Raw genomic sequence first — 17,368 nt, forward strand, 5'->3', positions numbered from 1 at the left:
AGACTGTTGGAAAACCATTTCAGGTGACTACCTCATGAAGCTCATCAAGAGTGTGCAAAGCAGTGATCAAAGCAAAGAAGAATCTAAAATATAAAAGATGTTTTGAGTTATTTCACACTTTGTTTACTACATAATTCCATATGAGTTCAGTCATAGTTTTGATGCCTTCACTGAGAATCTACAATGTAAATAGTCATGAAAATAAAGAAGAACCTTTCAGTTTTAATATGATTAAATCACATCAGAGTAAGGAAATGATAAAAAACACACTGTTAAGAATTACTGTACACAAATTGCTGCAAAGGTGTGAGAACGATTGCCATAAGAGGTCACCTAAAATATTTGATACTGTGATGGAGAAAATCTCAGTGTGATCAGAGGTCAGAGGTCAGAGAGAGTGATTGCATATCTTGGAAAAGGACACTTTAAGGCTAAAGAATTCGGGACAGACATGCTTGTTAACTCTGTGTGTATGATAAACGACAATTACTGGCTTACCTTTAACACTCTGCTGCCCTCACATTGTGTGTCTGTGGGTGTGTGTTTCTGTCTGTAACTCTATTTTTGTTCACGAGGGTGTGTGGGTGAACACAAAGCACTGCACACTGAAGCAGCAGCTTTGTTTGAAAGACTACTTCATTGTGCAGTTGTATGGTAAATGGCAGGCTGATCAGTAGTGTTTTCCTCAAACCACAAAAACAGATTTTAATACAGCTCTATTGTGCATTTACCAAGAAGGCAGACCCAAAACTGCTCTCCAGAGTGGCACTTAAAATAAGATTGTTTCTCCACCCCAATAGCACGTCCCTTAAGAACCACCTGTCCACCCTATTTTCTTCCACCTACTTCAATATTGGTTTATTTATTGCTTTAAACCAGAAGCCAATGCTGCTGTTTTTCCAGTGAATACAGTCAAGCTCATAATGTAACTCAATGCCATTACTTTTGAACAAGAACAGCTGAGTGAGTATCATCAGATATGTGGCCACTACAATCACTGTACAACCTTACATCTATTTTTTGTCCTTCTTGTTCTGTGGGTTGCGGCAGATAAGCTGCAGGGGACAGAGCTTGAGGGTATGGGAGAACGTATAGGGGAGAGATGAGCCTGTAAATGACTGCAGACCAATAATGATAATGGAAGTGGTGGCAACAAGACAACTTTCAAAAAGTACGCGCTCCGTCTCTGACCTCGTTTTTCTCTCCTTGTTGGACTTAAATTCCTCTCTCAGTTGTTAATGCAGTTGTTCTGTACCCACTGTGACACCCCTGTGTACCGCTTCTTAATATTTGATTACATTTTGATTTGCTGCTGTAATGTTACTGTAATGTGGCATGCTTCACATCAAAGTTAGCCAGCATTACATGCACACAGAAGGAGCTATTCATAACTCGTAGGGCCTGAGTCGATACGGCCGAGAACCATTTTTATGAAGACTGGTTTCATCTCATCTGTCCTGTTTCTGACACAAAAGTGAGCTCAGCTTTCCCTGCAGTGAGTCAGAGTTTTCTGTTACTCTCCGTCTTGGGTTCTGAGGTAATTTGGTGTCACTGCCAAATACACCAGTGACTCAATAGAGCATCTTTACCTACTGAGATGGGGAGAAATGCTCCAAACCTCTCAGATTCTATTTCTCAAATGTACAGTGTGTTCTTGCACATTTTTAAGAGAAAGAGCAAGACGGTTTTAATCTTAAGCATGGTATGCTAAATTGGGAGCTTTAATAGCAGGGACAATCGCTTATAGTTTACTTAATGATGTTTAATTTTGCTGTATTCAAGAGCAGCACATAGCCTTTTCAGTGATTTGTAGATCCAACATACACTGCTCAAAAAAGAATAAATAAATAAATAAAAGAACATCCAGCATAGCATCAAGTCAGTTAAACTTGTGGGCTAAACTTGATCTGGTCAGTTAAGTAGCAGAGGGGATTGTTAATCAGTTTCAGCTGTTTTGAGGCTCATGAAGTTAACAACAGCTGCACTAAAGGGGCAACAATGAGACAACCCCCAAAACAGGAATGGTTTCACAGGTGGAGGACACTGAGATTTTCTCTCTTCTCATCTTCTGACTTCCTTTCACTAATTTTGCATTTGGTTAGGGTCAATGTCACTGCTGGTAACATGAGGTGATACTTGGATCCTACATAGGTTGCACAGGTAGTTCAGCTCCTTCAAAATGGCACATCAATGGGTCCCTGTGTTGAGGTGTGGTCGGCGGTGCCGTGCGGACGCACCTGCATGTGCGGCTGGTAGCTTGTGAGCTGCAGCCGCAGTAAATAAAATGGCTCAAAACAACACACCCGCATATCTCAATCACACCACAGTGCCATTGCCAGAAGGTCTGTTGTCTCCCAGCACAGTCTCAAGAGCATGGAGGAGATTCCATAGAGGAGAGCTGGAAAGGACAGTAAAAGGTCCTTAACACATCAGCAGGACAGAGACCAGAACCAAGGAGGAACAGGATGAGCACTGCCAAAGCTACAAAATGACCACCAGCAGGCCATTATTGTTAATGTCTCTGATAAAACAATCAGAAACAGACTTCATGAGGGTGGCTTGAGCATCTTACATCCTCTAGTGGGCTCTGTGCTCACTGCCTGGCACAGCGGAGCTTGATTGGCAGCTCCACCACTGGCACCGTGCTTTTCACAGATAAGAACAGGTTCACCCTGAGCACATGTGACAGACGTGAAAGAGTCTGGAGAAGCCGTGGAGAATGTCATGCTGCCTGTAACATCGTTCAGCATGTATGGTTTGGTGGTAGGTCAGTGATGGTCTGGGGACACACAGACATCTACAGGCTAGGCAACAGCAGGCATCAGGATGAAGTCCTTGGACTCATTGTCAAACTCTACACTGGCGCACTGGGTCCTGGGTTCCTCCTGGTAACAATGCAGGCAATTGCCGGATGATAAATTAATTGATACCATTGACTAGCCCGCACACTTGCCTGACCTAAATCCAATAGGCAATGCGTTTCAGTCCATCTGATACCACCAGATTGCATCTCATACTCTCCAGGAGCTCAGTGATTCCCTGGTCCATATCTGGAAGGAGATCCCCCAGGACACCATCCGTCATCTCATTAGGAGAATGCCCCGATGTTGTCAGACATCAAACACGTGGAGGTCATACAAAGTACTGAGTACCATTTTCAGTTCCTGCAATAAAATTTTGGCAAAATGGACTAGCTTGCTGCTCATTTCATCACTTCTGTCTTTGAATTCAGCCTTTTGTAGGTCAATCAAATGATGTGGCATCCTTTCATTGCATTACCTGACCCATATCAATATAGATATGGGTCAGGTAATGCACGATTTGTTTTACACCATTGAGATGTGATGTTTTTCCAAAATGTTCATGTCTATTTTGTGCAGTCTATCTTTTTATGGTTTTAATCATATGTTTACGCTGTAGATAGGTAAACTCATTTAACTCTCTGTATGTCATGATAACAGTATAGCATCATTAGCATGATTGTACATTTCTGCACTGGTGTCTATTTGTCTATTTCTCTGACAGAGAAAAGGATTATGGGAATTTAACAAATGCCTAGTTGACTGGGTACTGCTTAAGCAGGAAAGGGAATGGTCATAGCTCACTTCACAAAGAAGAGAACGAAGTTCACATCATTCAAAAAAAGATCAAAGAAGCACAGTTGAGCAGCTGAGAATCACAAACAGGGGATAGTTTTGTCTTTGTCATCACCCAATCGCTTCATTTTGGTGTAAATAAGTTCTTTGCATATTACGGTTTCTGTCTTCTTTGTGGTAAAGTTAAAGAACCAGCAAGACCACAAACATGAACAAGACATTACCAGTTATTCCACAAATGCTTAACAATGCCTCAGGTGGCACTAGACAGCAACAGAATGTAAAAGCTCTGTACAGTAACTCGCTGATCTCTACAACTGTCAGTAGTACACTGTAAACCAGGTATTAGTACCTGTGCTGCTGCAACATCAGGTTCTAGTTCTAGTTCTTAGTGTTTTTCTAAATCCAGCCAAAATTGCAACAAATTACAGAAAGAGGTTCTGTAGGAAAAAGAAACAAAAGAAAATGTTGTTTTCTTATGCTAGCCCCTTCCATGGCTACAGATGTTAGTGGTGTCAAGTTTTGTCCCTTTTGTGACGTACCAGTGCCAGTTGTTTTATCAGTGGGAATGCCAGCTAGTTCTAGAGTCGGTGCCCTGTCCTTGTAAAAAGAGGTATAAGCTATGACGTATGCAATTTAATAAAAGATAAATCCGTAACAATAACTTTGCCTTATAATGAAAGCCAATGAGACTGCACATGCAAAAAAATATACCTGGCTGAAGAATGAGCGAGGTTTATATTTAACATTGTCTCTGTGACCATCCATTAGGAGAATCACAGGGGCATATATGGTGTCCTCTCATTGACTGACTGGCCCAGACTCTACTATAAATGATTAAATTACTTTGTGACGTCACAGTACTAAAAATCAATGGACTGTCATCCTTGAATACTAAATACACTAGTCACTGTGTGTGTGTGTGTGTGTGTGTGTGTGTGAGTGTGTGTGTGTGTGTGTGTGTGTGTGTGTGTGTGTGTGTGTGTGTGTGTGTGTGCGCTCCTGCTCCTCTTTTCTTCCTCTCATTAATTCTTGTCCTCATCAAGTATCTGTCTCACCAGTGTGTTCGCCAAGAATGAAGTCAGCACACGTGCATGAACACAGGCAGACACACACACTTCACGACACAGTGGCAGAAGCCTTCTCAGTCACGACTCACACAGCACAAGCACACACTCTCCCAGAAACCAATAGAGGAGATAAAAAGTGAGAAAGAAAGAGAGTGACAGTAGTAACACTAAAAATTGAAACTAAACTACAGGGAGTGCAGAGTTATTAGGCAAATGAGTGTTTTGTCCACATCATCCTCTTCATGCATGTTGTCTTACTCCAAGCTGTATAGGCTCGAAAGCCTACTACCAATTAAGCATATTAAGTGATGTGCATCTCTGTAATGAGAAGGGGTGTGGTCTAATGACATCAACACCCTATGGTGTGCATAATTATTAGGCAACGTCCTTTCCTTTGGCAAAATGGGTCAAAAGAAGGACTTGACAGGCTCAGAAAAGTCAAAAATAGTGAGATATCTTGCAGAGGGATGCAGCAGTCTCAAAATTGCAAAGCTTCTGAAGCGTGATCATCGAACAATCAAGCGTTTCATTCAAACATCAACAGGGTCGCAAGAAGCGTGTGGAAAAACCAAGGTGCAAAATAACTGCCCATGAACTGAGAAAAGTCAAGCGTGCAGCTGCCAAAATGCCACTTGCCACCAGTTTGGCCATATTTCAGAGCTGCAACATCACTGGAGTGCCCAAAAGCACAAGGTGTGCAATACTCAGAGACATGGCCAAGGTAAGAAAGGCTGAAAGACAACCACCACTGAACAAGACACACAAGCTGAAACGTCAAGACTGGGCCAAGAAATATCTCAAGACTGGTTTTTCTAAGGTTTTATGGACTGATGAAATGAGAGTGAGTCTTGATGGGCCAGATGGATGGGCCCGTGGCTGGATTGGTAAAGGGCAGAGAGCTCCAGTCCGACTCAGACGCCAGCAAGGTGGAGGTGGAGTACTGGTTTGGGCTGGTATCATCAAAGATGAGCTTGTGGGGCCTTTTCGGGTTGAGGATGGAGTCAAGCTCAACTCCCAGTCCTACTGCCAGTTTCTGGAAGACACCTTCTTCAAGCAGTGGTACAGGAAGAAGTCTGCATCCTTCAAGAAAAACATGATTTTCATGCAGGACAATGCTCCATCACACACGTCCAAGTACTCCACAGCGTGGCTGGCAAGAAAGGGTATAAAAGAAGAAAAACTAATGACATGACCTCCTTGTTCACCTGATCTGAACCCCATTGAGAACCTGTGGTCCATCATCAAATGTGAGATTTACAAGGAGGGAAAACAGTACACCTCTCTGAACAGTGTCTGGGAGGCTGTGGTTGCTGCTGCACGCAATGTTGATGGTGAACAGATCAAAACACTGACAGAATCCATGGATGGCAGGCTTTTGAGTGTCCTTGCAAAGAAAGGTGGCTATATTGGTCGCTGATTTGTTTTTGTTTTGTTTTTGAATGTCAGAAATGTATATTTGTGAATGTGGAGATGTTATATTGGTTTCACTGGTAAAAATAAATAATTGAAATGGGTATATATTTGTTTTTTGTTAAGTTGCCTAATAATTATGCACAGTAATAGTCACCTGCACACACAGATATCCCCCTAAAATAGCTAAAACTAAAAACAAACTAAAAACTACTTCCACAAACATTCAGCTTTGATATTAATGAGTTTTTTGGGTTCATTGAGAACATGGTTGTTGTTCAATAATAAAATTATTCCTCAGAAATACAACTTGCCTAATAATTCTGCACTCCCTGTAAAAGTCTGAAGCCTTATTTGTGTACCCCAGATGCTGCACTGTGTGTTACATGAGTTAATATTGCATTGTTGGATGAGCTGGATTTATTAAAGCCAAAAATACTGGCCACTGCACAGTGAAGGTAACCGCCATAATGTTAGAACAACTTACTAGTTATCTTTCCTGCAAAATTTCAATATTGGCCTGGCATTGATGAGCACTGAAGAAAAAGTGAAGAAAATGATGTAAAATGGACAGGGTTCATCTTCTGGGCACGATGAGAGACACTTTTAGACATTTAGTAGTTTATATGGTTTACTGTATTTACATTTTGTGTATTTATAGTGATATACATGCTTTATTTTAGACAATAATATGAATATTCTTCATGTACAGTGTTCCCTCATTTATCGTGGGAGTTATGTTCCAAAAATAACCTGCAACAGGTGAAATCTGCGAAGTAGCCAACTTTATTTTTTAAAATTATTATAGATGCTTTAACCTCCTAAGACCCGAACTCTTCCACAGTATGCATTTTTAATTTCTCTTTGATATTTGGGCATACTGGGGCCCAATGAATGTAAAAACAAAGAATTACCAGATTTTTTTTTAACCTTATTTTTGTTTTTAAGAAAAATATTCGTTTAAAATTTTGATAGAACAGTAGCAGTATAATGTCCTCGTAAGTGGATATCAGGCCCTTGTAGAGCAAAATTGAGTATTTTGGTCTAAATAACCCAAAATGTGATGTCCACATATGTGGACGCCAGGTCCTAGGAGGTTAAGGCTGTAAAATCCCTCACTACACACTTTATACACTTTTCTCAGACATGCATCGACATTTTCACTTTCACACACTGCAAAACGTTTTGTCGACATTGTTGTGTTTGTTGGGAAGAAAACTTACAAACACACAGTGCAGCACTTCAGAGTCACACTGCTAGTGATCGAAGATTTATGTAAATTTGACAAGCTGGATGCATTCTGTACTGTACAGGAGACACAGCACGGCATTGATTGAAAGTGGTCTACAGCCAATCAGGATGCAGAACACAATGCGCTGTGTTCTGCATCCCAAAAAAAAAAGCATGCAAAATTGCATATTAAAAAAATTGCATATAAAAGAAATCAGCAAAACAGTGAGGCTGCGAAATGTGAACCGCGTTATAGCGAGGGACAACTAGACCTTCATGTATAAAGGGGAACTGCTACCTGTGAGAGACTTACATGTACTGCTGTGAGGTTTCTTATGTAAGGCTAAGTAACCTCACCTGAATGATTGAAAACAACTGTCCAATACAGCGTATAGACACTTTGATTTTTCTTTTAATAATTACTTTTGTCAAATATAATATTCAATATTCAGCACCTCCAAATCTGAGGCCATGGTCCTCAGCCGGAAAAGGGTGGAGTGCCCACTCCGGGTCAGAGACGAGACCCTGCCCCAAGTGGAGGAGTTTAAGTATCTCGGGGTCTTGATGATGGGAGAAGTCTGCAGTGATGCTGTACCGGTCCGTTGTGGTGAAGAGAGAGCTGAGCGTAAAAGCGAAGCTCTCAATTTACCGGTCGATCTACGTCCCTACCCTCACCTATGGTCACGAGCTGTGGGTAGTGACCGAAAGAATGAGATCACGAATACAAGTGGCGGAAATGAGCTTCCTCTGACGGATGGCAAGCCTCTCCCTTAGAGATAGGGTGAGAAGTTCGGCCATTCGGGAGGGGCTCAGTATAGAGCCGCTGTTCCTCCACATCGAAAGGAGCTAGTTGAGGTGGTTCGGACATCTGACAAGGGCGCCTCCTGGGCGAGGTTTTCCGGGCATGTCCCACCGGGAGGAGGCCCCGGGGCAGACCCAGGACACGCTGGAGAGATTATATCTCTCGGCTGGCCTGGGAACGCCTTGGTATTCCCCCGGATAAGCTGGAGGAGGTGGCTGGGGAGAGGGAGGTCTGGGCTTCTCTGCTTGGGCTGCTGCCCCCGCAACCCGGCCTCGGATAAGCGGAAGAAGATGGATGGATGGATAATATTCAATATGCATCTATATTCTTAAATATCAATATTCACAGAATAGGACATTTAATCTTAGTTCATCTAAGACCAGTCAGATCAGCCTGGAGGCTGCTTAATGACTACCTGGCAACTATTAGTTGCTAGGGAAAAATTAGTATTCCCCAACTGGCTGGTCAGTGGTTGTAGGTGGCTTTTAGCGGTTGGGGAAATCAGTCACAAAGAGGTGCATGGTGCAGTGTTAAACATTGTAAAACCTTGTAGATCCTCTTGTAGATCTGATGTTATTTTTGATCACAGACATGTGACTTCTTTGATATCTCACTGGCATCTTTGTTGGTCCAGATATCAGCAATGGTAGTACCAGGCCTCAGTCACACAGGCCTAGAAACCAGGTGGTGACCAGTAGCTAGAGAAAATAGAAATTCAAGACTTTGCTGCGGTGTATTACTCGTGATTCAATGACAAATTTACGTGTTTTGCAATAAATTGCAAATAAGACAGTGGTCAGAACTCCTGAGGTAGCACTGATACACTGTACAAAAGGGAAGACCACATCTTAACCCTAAAATCGCACAGATATAGCGTTCACACATAGGAAGACTACAGAAGGTTGATTTCAGAGTAAAATATACATAGTGGTTTGAAGTATGATTGCACTTGGCAATATAGGCCAAGCATAGTAATTGTGCGTAATTGTGTGTGTCTACATACAGTGTCTATGTGTGTGTATGCACCATAAGCTACAAGCAGAGTGTGTTATATAGGCTGTGGCGAGTGATTGATCGTAGGGAGCAGGGAAAAGCAGGTTACTGCAGCGCTTACACACACACATTCATTCCCTCTCTCAGCGCGCTCCTCTTGGCATTTCTCCTTTCCCTCTCTCTTTCTCCCCCCTCCCCCCTTGTTCCATCTCCATCTTTGACTTCCCTCCTCCTCCCATTTCTCTTCCAAACCTCTCTCTCATTCTCCATACATCACTTTCACTGCCGCTGTCCCCCCAGCCATCACTTTTCCTTGCTTCCTGTGGTCTCCCTCCTCTTGCTCTAAACTCTTCTCTGCTCTCCATCCTTCTCATGCGTTCTTTAACAGCCAAGCCCATCTTGTATTCTTTTTCTGTCCTGTTATCCAGAGCCCAGGGGAATAGAGAAACAATGTCACGTGTCTTCTACTTCCACCTCCTCCTCCTTTTTCCCTCCCTCTGCTCTCTAGCTGCAGTAGTACTCTACTGCTACTCTGGCAAGGGGCTTCATTGCTCTCAGAGGACTCACTCTGCTTCTCTCGCTCTACCCATATCTACATCTATCCATTTACTGCATCTATCCATCCATCCACACAGAATGCTGCAGGACGTGTTGAATTTCAGTGACTGCAGTTTAAAGCTGTATTTAAAGTTGAATGTAAACATGGCAGCTATGAAGCACTAGCCGTTGGTTCCGTTATGATGTGAGATGGCACTTGGATGTAAAAAGCGATTATGTGCATACTCAGCTAATGATTTTAAAGTAAAACCCTTCTTTGATTAATCTGAGACATCTGAATGTGTCAGCTTCATGTCTGAATGGGCACCCTGGTAACCTTTTCATAAATGGAACAGCAGGTTCATTTATGTATCACTTTCAACACAACACAATTCTGAATGTATGCAATCACATTAAAAGATAGGCAGGCACACGGTTGCTCTATGTTTTCCCTGGATCTCAAATTGCTCATTTCACTAACGTGACAACAATTCAAAGTAATCCAAAACAAGCCAAAAAATCACTTTCTTTTACATTGTGTTGTTCCCCACCCACTTAGTGCTACAACTTTACAATTATTAAAATATTTATCCTCTTAGCATATTAAAAGGTGTTATAAAAAGGGCAAAATGTTTTCACAAATTACTGAAGCTACTGATGTCACCTGCGATCAGGTTGTGATTTGTGAAAACAAAATAAAAAAACCCTCTAAAAAACAGTTTGACCAGGCTTGAAACTTAACCTAAATATTTATCGGCTTTGGCTGCAAGGTGATTGATGCCTGTTGCAGTGGTAATTTCTGAACCAAATGGTAGACATCGGAGGTGAAGGGAGCCATCAAGCTGAAGGAGTCCTATCAGCTTGGTTATTTTGTGGGACTTACAGGTACTGACAGGTCAAGCAGAGTGTGGGTATGGTAGCTGAAGTAAAAACATGTGTGGGAGGGCACTGAGACCACAGAACAAGAGAATCTAGCAAACTGTCAGGTGACTCTGGTGGAAGGAGCAAGGATCTCCACAATTCTCCACAAAATTCTGCTTTAGTAGAGGAAGCAGACTCTGGGGACGACTGGCACGACCCATCCATCACTTGGGTTGAGGTCACTGAGGTATTTCAACAATCCTTTGGTGGTAGGGGTGGATGAGGTTTCCCCTGAATTCTTTAAAGTTATGGATGTTGTAGAGCTGTCTTGGTTGACACACCTCAGCAACATAACAATGACATGGTGCCTTTGGACTGGCAGACTGGGGTGGTGTTTCCGATCTATATTGCTGGCCATAGTAAGACTCAGTTCTGGTGGGTGTTGGACTTTGCCAGGGCTGCCCAAAAATTGTGTTCATTTCTAGGCACAGCCAGGTGGCAGAAGGCTTCCACTTTAGTGGCCTAAGGATTTTTTCTCAGATTTTTGCAGATAACATAATTCTGTTGGCTTCATCAGATGGTGGCTTTCAGCTTACACTGGAGTGTTTTGCAGCCAAGTGTGAAGCAGCAGGAATGAGAATCTGTCCGAGGCCATCATCCTCAGCTGGAAAATGTGGTGTACCCCACTCCGGGTCAGGGATGAGTTGCTGTTGCTTACCAAAGTGGAGGACTCCATGTATCTTGGAGTCTTGTTCAAAAATGACGGGCAAGTGGATTGGGGGATTGACAGTTGGATTAGTGCAGCATCTGGAATGATGCTGACACTGTACCAGGCTGTCATGGTGAAGAGAGAGCTGATCATATAAGGAAAGCTGGTGATTTACTGGTCGATCTATGTCCCTACCCTTACCTACGGTCACATGGTTTGGGTAATGACCAAAAGAATACTGTTGTGGATAAATCAAGAGAAATTTGTTTTCTCTGAAGGTTGGCTGGACTCAGCCTTAGCGATACGATGAGACGTTCAGTTATTAGGAAGGAACTCAGAGTAGAGCTGCTACTCCCTGCACATCAAAAGGAGACAGTTGAGGTGGTTCGAACATCTGATTAGGATGCCACCAAGGTGCCTCCTGGGTTAGGGGTTCTGGGTATGGCCTATTAGGAGGATACCCTGGGGCAGACTCAGGACATGCTGGAGAGATTATGTCTCTCCACTGGCCTAGGAAGGCTTCAGTGTTTCGCTGAATCAACTGGAAGAGGTGGCTGGGGAGAGGCAGGTCTGGGCTTCTCTGCTTAGCCTGCTGCCTGGATGAGCAGTATCAAATGGATGGATGGATGGATCCTTGTCACACTAACAAAATTATCTATTTTAGTGACAGACCTCTGTGAAGGGTTCATCTGTGCAAATCTTGCACAAAAGACTGAACAGGGAAGGAAGCAACCCCTAGTCCATATACTGAGAAAAACAGCAAGCTTTTGGAATTTGAAAAAAACAAAACAACTACACAAAGTAAATCATTAGACTGTATCGTAAAATGACTCCTGCCTTTTACTGTTTTTTAGATCATCCCAGACAAAAAGTTCTAACTTGTGACTCATGCTTTAAATGAAAGTTACCAGGGTGGTTGCTCTTCTGTAAAGCTTCGCCATCAGTGGCAAGGCCAATAAGTCATCAATACAGTACAGTACTACTGAAATGCTCTTCATATAAGGCTTAGCAGAATGTCATAAGTAGCAGCCCTACATGATGTCCATCTTTTACGTATCACCTTCATGGGGAAATAATTGACTGATGATGACTATCAGGTGTCTGGTTAAGACTAAGACTCAGTAATTATATTTCTAGGATTTTGATGGTGCTGTAAAATATGAACATTTGTTGTTTTCTTTCAATCATCTAGCTGCAATTTCTATGGTGGGACAATCTATTTGTGCTCAGTGGCATAATGAAAAGTTAGGTATGGCTCAAGCTAGCTCCCATTTGCCATTTGAGCTTAACTGTCAAAGGAAAGTCAGTGAAAGTCCATTTGTGATGTTATTGTTGTTCACACTCTAGAAAAAATCACTTGGGGAGAAATTTATCTCCACCAGGGGTAAAAATAATTCAGCAGAGGCAAGAACATGTAGACTGCCCCCCAGCAAATCACACTGAGTGTATTCCCAGTCCGAAACCATTTAATTTTTTTTTTTCAGGGAATACAGTTGAAGAACAACCTGATGTGCTGCTCATCAGTAGGTGAATCCACTACGCTGTAAATCCCCTGTGTTATTCCAGCATATCTATAATACCCCTTAAACCCAATAAATGTTATAATTTTCCTTACTGCTTTTTTAGAATTCTCTTTTTTTCCTCTAAGAAAAGAAAATTTAGGGAACCCATTAGATGGGACCTGTATTTCCATTCCCTTACAAACCCAGAGACCTCTAATATGGTGCTCTACAGCAGGACAGTTTGGTTGTGATCTGCCAAAGATAAACAAAAGAAACTACAGTATGCTACTTTCTGAAAAAGTATTGCATTGTGCGTGGCTTGTCATCAGTTCTCTGGAGACACTATGTGGTAGCAGAGGTGATAAAAACATCACTACATGTGAACACACCTTACTTGAGGACTGGCTGCGATTTATGCTTGCCTGTTTAGCTCCCATGGCATCAGTTAACATCTTGTAAAGCTGAGTGACATGATGATGGGGGTAAAGCGGAAGGGCTAACAACACTACCTCAAGCAGTAAAAGGCCACCAGTTTAAAGCTCTAGTTAAATCCAGCTGGGATTTTCTCTACTTCTTGTTTTAGCTTCAGCAACTAGCGCTTTCAGCTAACTAAATACAGATAGAATAGCAGAAGAAAAGAGAAAGAAGGATGCAGAAAACTATGCTACCACTCTGTTGGCTATTGCCATAACAACAAACCAGCTCCCCCATCTCTTGCAGAAGTGACATTTCACTTTGCCCTGGTTGCTGCTCCCTGCAGGGACGCTCTGATCCAGCCTGTGTACGTGTATGTGTGTATGTGTCCTCATTAAAGGAAGAGTGACTGAGGAGGAGTGGCCCTGATCACAAACACACACACACACACACCTTGTCAAACCAGACCTCTGCTGAGTCTGTGTGAGTGTGTTTGAGATTAGAAAAGACACAAAGTCAAGCTACTTGATGCAAACACACAAACAGACTGAGTAAGGATTCATCTAAAAATTACTGATGATGTGTTGTCTGTAATATTGTTACACTATCACCGAAATAAGTGTGTGTATGTATATGCGTATCTGTTATTTGCCTATTTCTCCTCTCGACATCTTCTTATCATCTGTACCCCCCACCCACCCACTATGGTTTAGGCAGCCATATTTAGATCACCTGGCAACCACATGACTACTCATGCCACCTGCTGGCATGTATGTAAAGACAATGCAGCTGGGTTGGAGACATGACAATATGAGCAGGGCTGTTCACTGGCATTTCAATGATATACTGCTGCAGGAGCAGAGATTCTGACATGTTACAGTCAGTAAAGATGAAATGTTACGTAAAACAATACTGTGATTGGTGTTTCCTGTTTCAACATCTATTCCCATATCAGCACCGATACAGTGGTTTTTGTTTTGTTGTTTTATTTAGAAGATTGCAGTGAGTCCAGCACACCTCAAGTGCCAGTATAAATGGTTAATGGGAGTGTGTTGATGTCACAGATTGAGGGAGTACTAACCACCACATTAGTTGTAACTGTGGCTTTAGACACATCCTGTTTCATTGTGGTAAACTTCTGTTGTTTAATTTCCCACCTTTGTCTGCTCAACAATCTATGATTTCACTTTGTTAACTCCTTCTGTACTTATACCCCTCATTACTTAGTCTGATAGTCTCTTTACCAGCTCCTGCTCTACCTTGTTCAAAGTTTGTCTCCTTGTGCCTCGCCTTGTATTTTTGTCATCCGTGGTTAAGAGCCAGTATTCAGGCTTCTTTACTCTTGGATATTTATGATGTCATAGAATATCACAAATATGGTCATCTCAGGCACTGAGCTCTGGCTATGAGCAAACAAGGTCCACCCATTCACATGTCTGAATATTTTTTGTGGGGAGGGGGATCAAATCAGAAGAAAGTTTCTTTAAGGGAATTGAGAAAAAAGCTAAAACATCTTGTTGTGGAGAGAAGATGAACTGAAGGGCTGCTCGAAGATCCATTATAAAATCAAATAGTATTCTTTTGAACCATAAACTATAAACCATACAGAATGACTCCATTCATAGAGTCCAAGAATAACAATATGGAGCTAGAGGTAAGTGTGATGGACCCTCTTTGATATATTTTGTTTGCCTCCATTCGTGTCCCCTATTAAACATGCATACCATTGCAGGACACTAAAATACGCAGTCATATGAACAGCTTACAATTAAGTCCAAGTCGGGTAGTAAGCTGGCATGTCATTGGTTCTAGTTCTCCTTGAGTTTGACTATCCATAAAAAAATTGCATTTTCTATGTGGACTCCAATGGAGTTAAATGAGCTGCTCACAGCTTCCTTTTGCAGAAACCTGTCTAGGTCCAGACCTTTGACATATTCCATCTGACTGGGCGGACTGATTCATCTCGCACTGTGACATGAAACTCCAGTTTCTCAGCTGAGGAACAACCTGTCCATTGACCGCTGCAGAAGGATCAATGACTAGTCAGTCAGCGCCATGGGTATGACTAAAGCAATTATCTAATGATGCACGACTGTTTATTCTGGCACTCCTGAGGAATGGCTACAATACATAAATGGAAAAACGTGGTGAACCTTAAGAGATTTAAGAGCATATATTGGTCTCTAGTGATTGATTTGGGAAAATCGAATTCCTGCCTGAATGAAATCAGTTAGAGCAGAGGAGTGTCAGACTCAAGATGGAAGCTGAATGTAACAACCTGGAAATTCAGTTATAACGCTTGGCAGAGACAATATTTCAACATTTTCTGTCCTAACTGTAAATCTAGCCTCAGCCATCAGGTTAGAAAATGAAGAGAAATTGGCTGACACTAGTGTCGTTATGTGGACCCACTGCTGTTTTTTTAAAGCTGAAATGTTTATGTTTGTGATAAATGCCCAAGCAGAAATTAAACTGAAGGAAAATTACAGCAGGACAAATGTCCACTTTAGGCTAATTACAGATGTATGAATCCCCACACAAATATCCCAAATTATTCACTCCAGAGGAACAAATTTTAACAAAGCCTCACCATGCGATTACCCCACCAAACTTGGAACTCGAGTGAAATGGGTAGCCATGGAAACACAGCCTACACATTTCAGTGTTCAAAAGCATGTACACATTAGGAACCACTAACCACTATAAACACAAACAGGCACAAACACAGACAAGAAAATAAAACCTCATCTTAACCCCACTTAGAAGAACATCGCTAAAATAAATCCAAAACTAAAACGAGAGCTGTGGACTCACCCGGTGAGGACAACTACAAAGTCCATGACGTTCCAGCCGTTCCTCAGGTAGGAGCCCTTATGTAACGCAAAACCGAGAGCCAGGATCTTTATTCCAGACTCGAAACAGAAGATGGCTATGAAGTAGGGCTCTGTCTCCTCCTGCAGGGGAGAGGAAAAGGATGGAAAGGGAAAAATGGGAGAAGGAATATAAAAAGTGAAGTTATGGGTAGTTATGTGAGTAGAAACACAAAGAGAAGGGAAGAGCAGATAGAAAAGTGAAATGTAAGAGAGAAAAAGAAAAAGGGTCAAGGAGATTTTTTCTTTAGGGTTTTTGTTTTTAATGGCAGCCTAAAACTTCTTTACACAAATCGGGCATAACATTATCCCTACTGTTAGGTAAAGTGAATAACAGAGATTATCTCGTCATCATGCCATCTGTTAGTGGTGGGATATATCAGGGAGTAAGTGAACATGTGGTCCTCAAAATTGAGGAGAGCTTAGAAACAGGAAAATGGGCAAGCATAAGAATTTGAGCCAGTTTGAAAAGGGCCAAACTAGACTGGGTTAGAGCGTCTCCAAAACTGTAGCTCTTGCGGGGTGCTCCTGGTCTGCAGTGGTCAGTAAGTCCAAAGAAGGAACAGTGGTGAACCAGTAACAGGCTCATGGGTGGCCAAGACTCATCGATGCATGTGGGAAGTGAAGGCCAGTGTTGTCAGATACAACAGATTAGCTACTGTAGCTTAAATTGCCCCAAAAAGTGAATGCTGGTCCTGACAGAACGGTGTCAGAATACACAGAGCATCACAGTTTGTTGTGTATGGGGCTGCATATGCAGACACCTATCCACTGACGAAAGCACCACCAAAGATTAGAACTGGGCCACAGAGCAATGGAAGAAGGTGGCCTGGTCTGATTAATCATTTTGTCTTTCAAATCACATGGATGGCCGGGTGTGTGTTGCTTACCTGGTAAGATGTCAGCAGAGGCTGCTGTGCATGCTGGGCCCTGTCATCCATATAGACGTTACTTTGACACATACCACCTACCTAAGCATTGTTGCAAACCATGTACACCTTTTCATGGAAAAGATATTCCCTGATAGCTGTGGCCTCGTTCAACAGGACAATGCACCTTGCCAAAAATGCTTCAGGAATGGTTTGAGGAGCGTAACAACGAGTTTGAGGTATTGACTTGGCCTCCAAATTCGCTAGATCTAAATTCGTGGGATGTGCTGGACAAAGAAGTCTGATCCATGGAGGCCCCTTCTCGCATCTTAAAGGACTTAAAATATCTGTTGCTGAGATCTTGGTGCAGATACCACAGCACACCTTCAAGGGTCATGTGGAGTCCAGGTCAGGGCTGCTTTGGCAGCAAAAGGGACCAAAACAATATTAGGCAGGAAGTCATAATGTTATACTTAATCGGTGTAAACCTATGAAGTTCTGAGAA

General features: G+C 42.3%; 1 protein-coding gene across 7 annotated transcripts in view; it reads right to left on the bottom strand.

Moving 5' to 3' along the window:
• Positions 1 to 17,368, bottom strand: part of cacna1ab (calcium channel, voltage-dependent, P/Q type, alpha 1A subunit, b) — a 156,674-nt gene that overhangs the window by 95,914 nt on the left and 43,392 nt on the right. For all 7 annotated transcript variants that reach the window (XM_080880847.1, XM_080880850.1, XM_080880848.1 and 4 more), the window contains exon 3: positions 15,939 to 16,078. In XM_080880847.1, coding sequence (XP_080736973.1) covers positions 15,939 to 16,078 — 140 coding nt within the window. The remainder of the gene's footprint in view (positions 1 to 15,938; positions 16,079 to 17,368) is intronic.

This window comes from Rhamphochromis sp. 'chilingali', assembly GCF_963969265.1.
Source record: "Rhamphochromis sp. 'chilingali' genome assembly, chromosome: 4".
Classification (NCBI taxonomy): Eukaryota; Metazoa; Chordata; class Actinopteri; order Cichliformes; family Cichlidae; genus Rhamphochromis; species Rhamphochromis sp. 'chilingali'.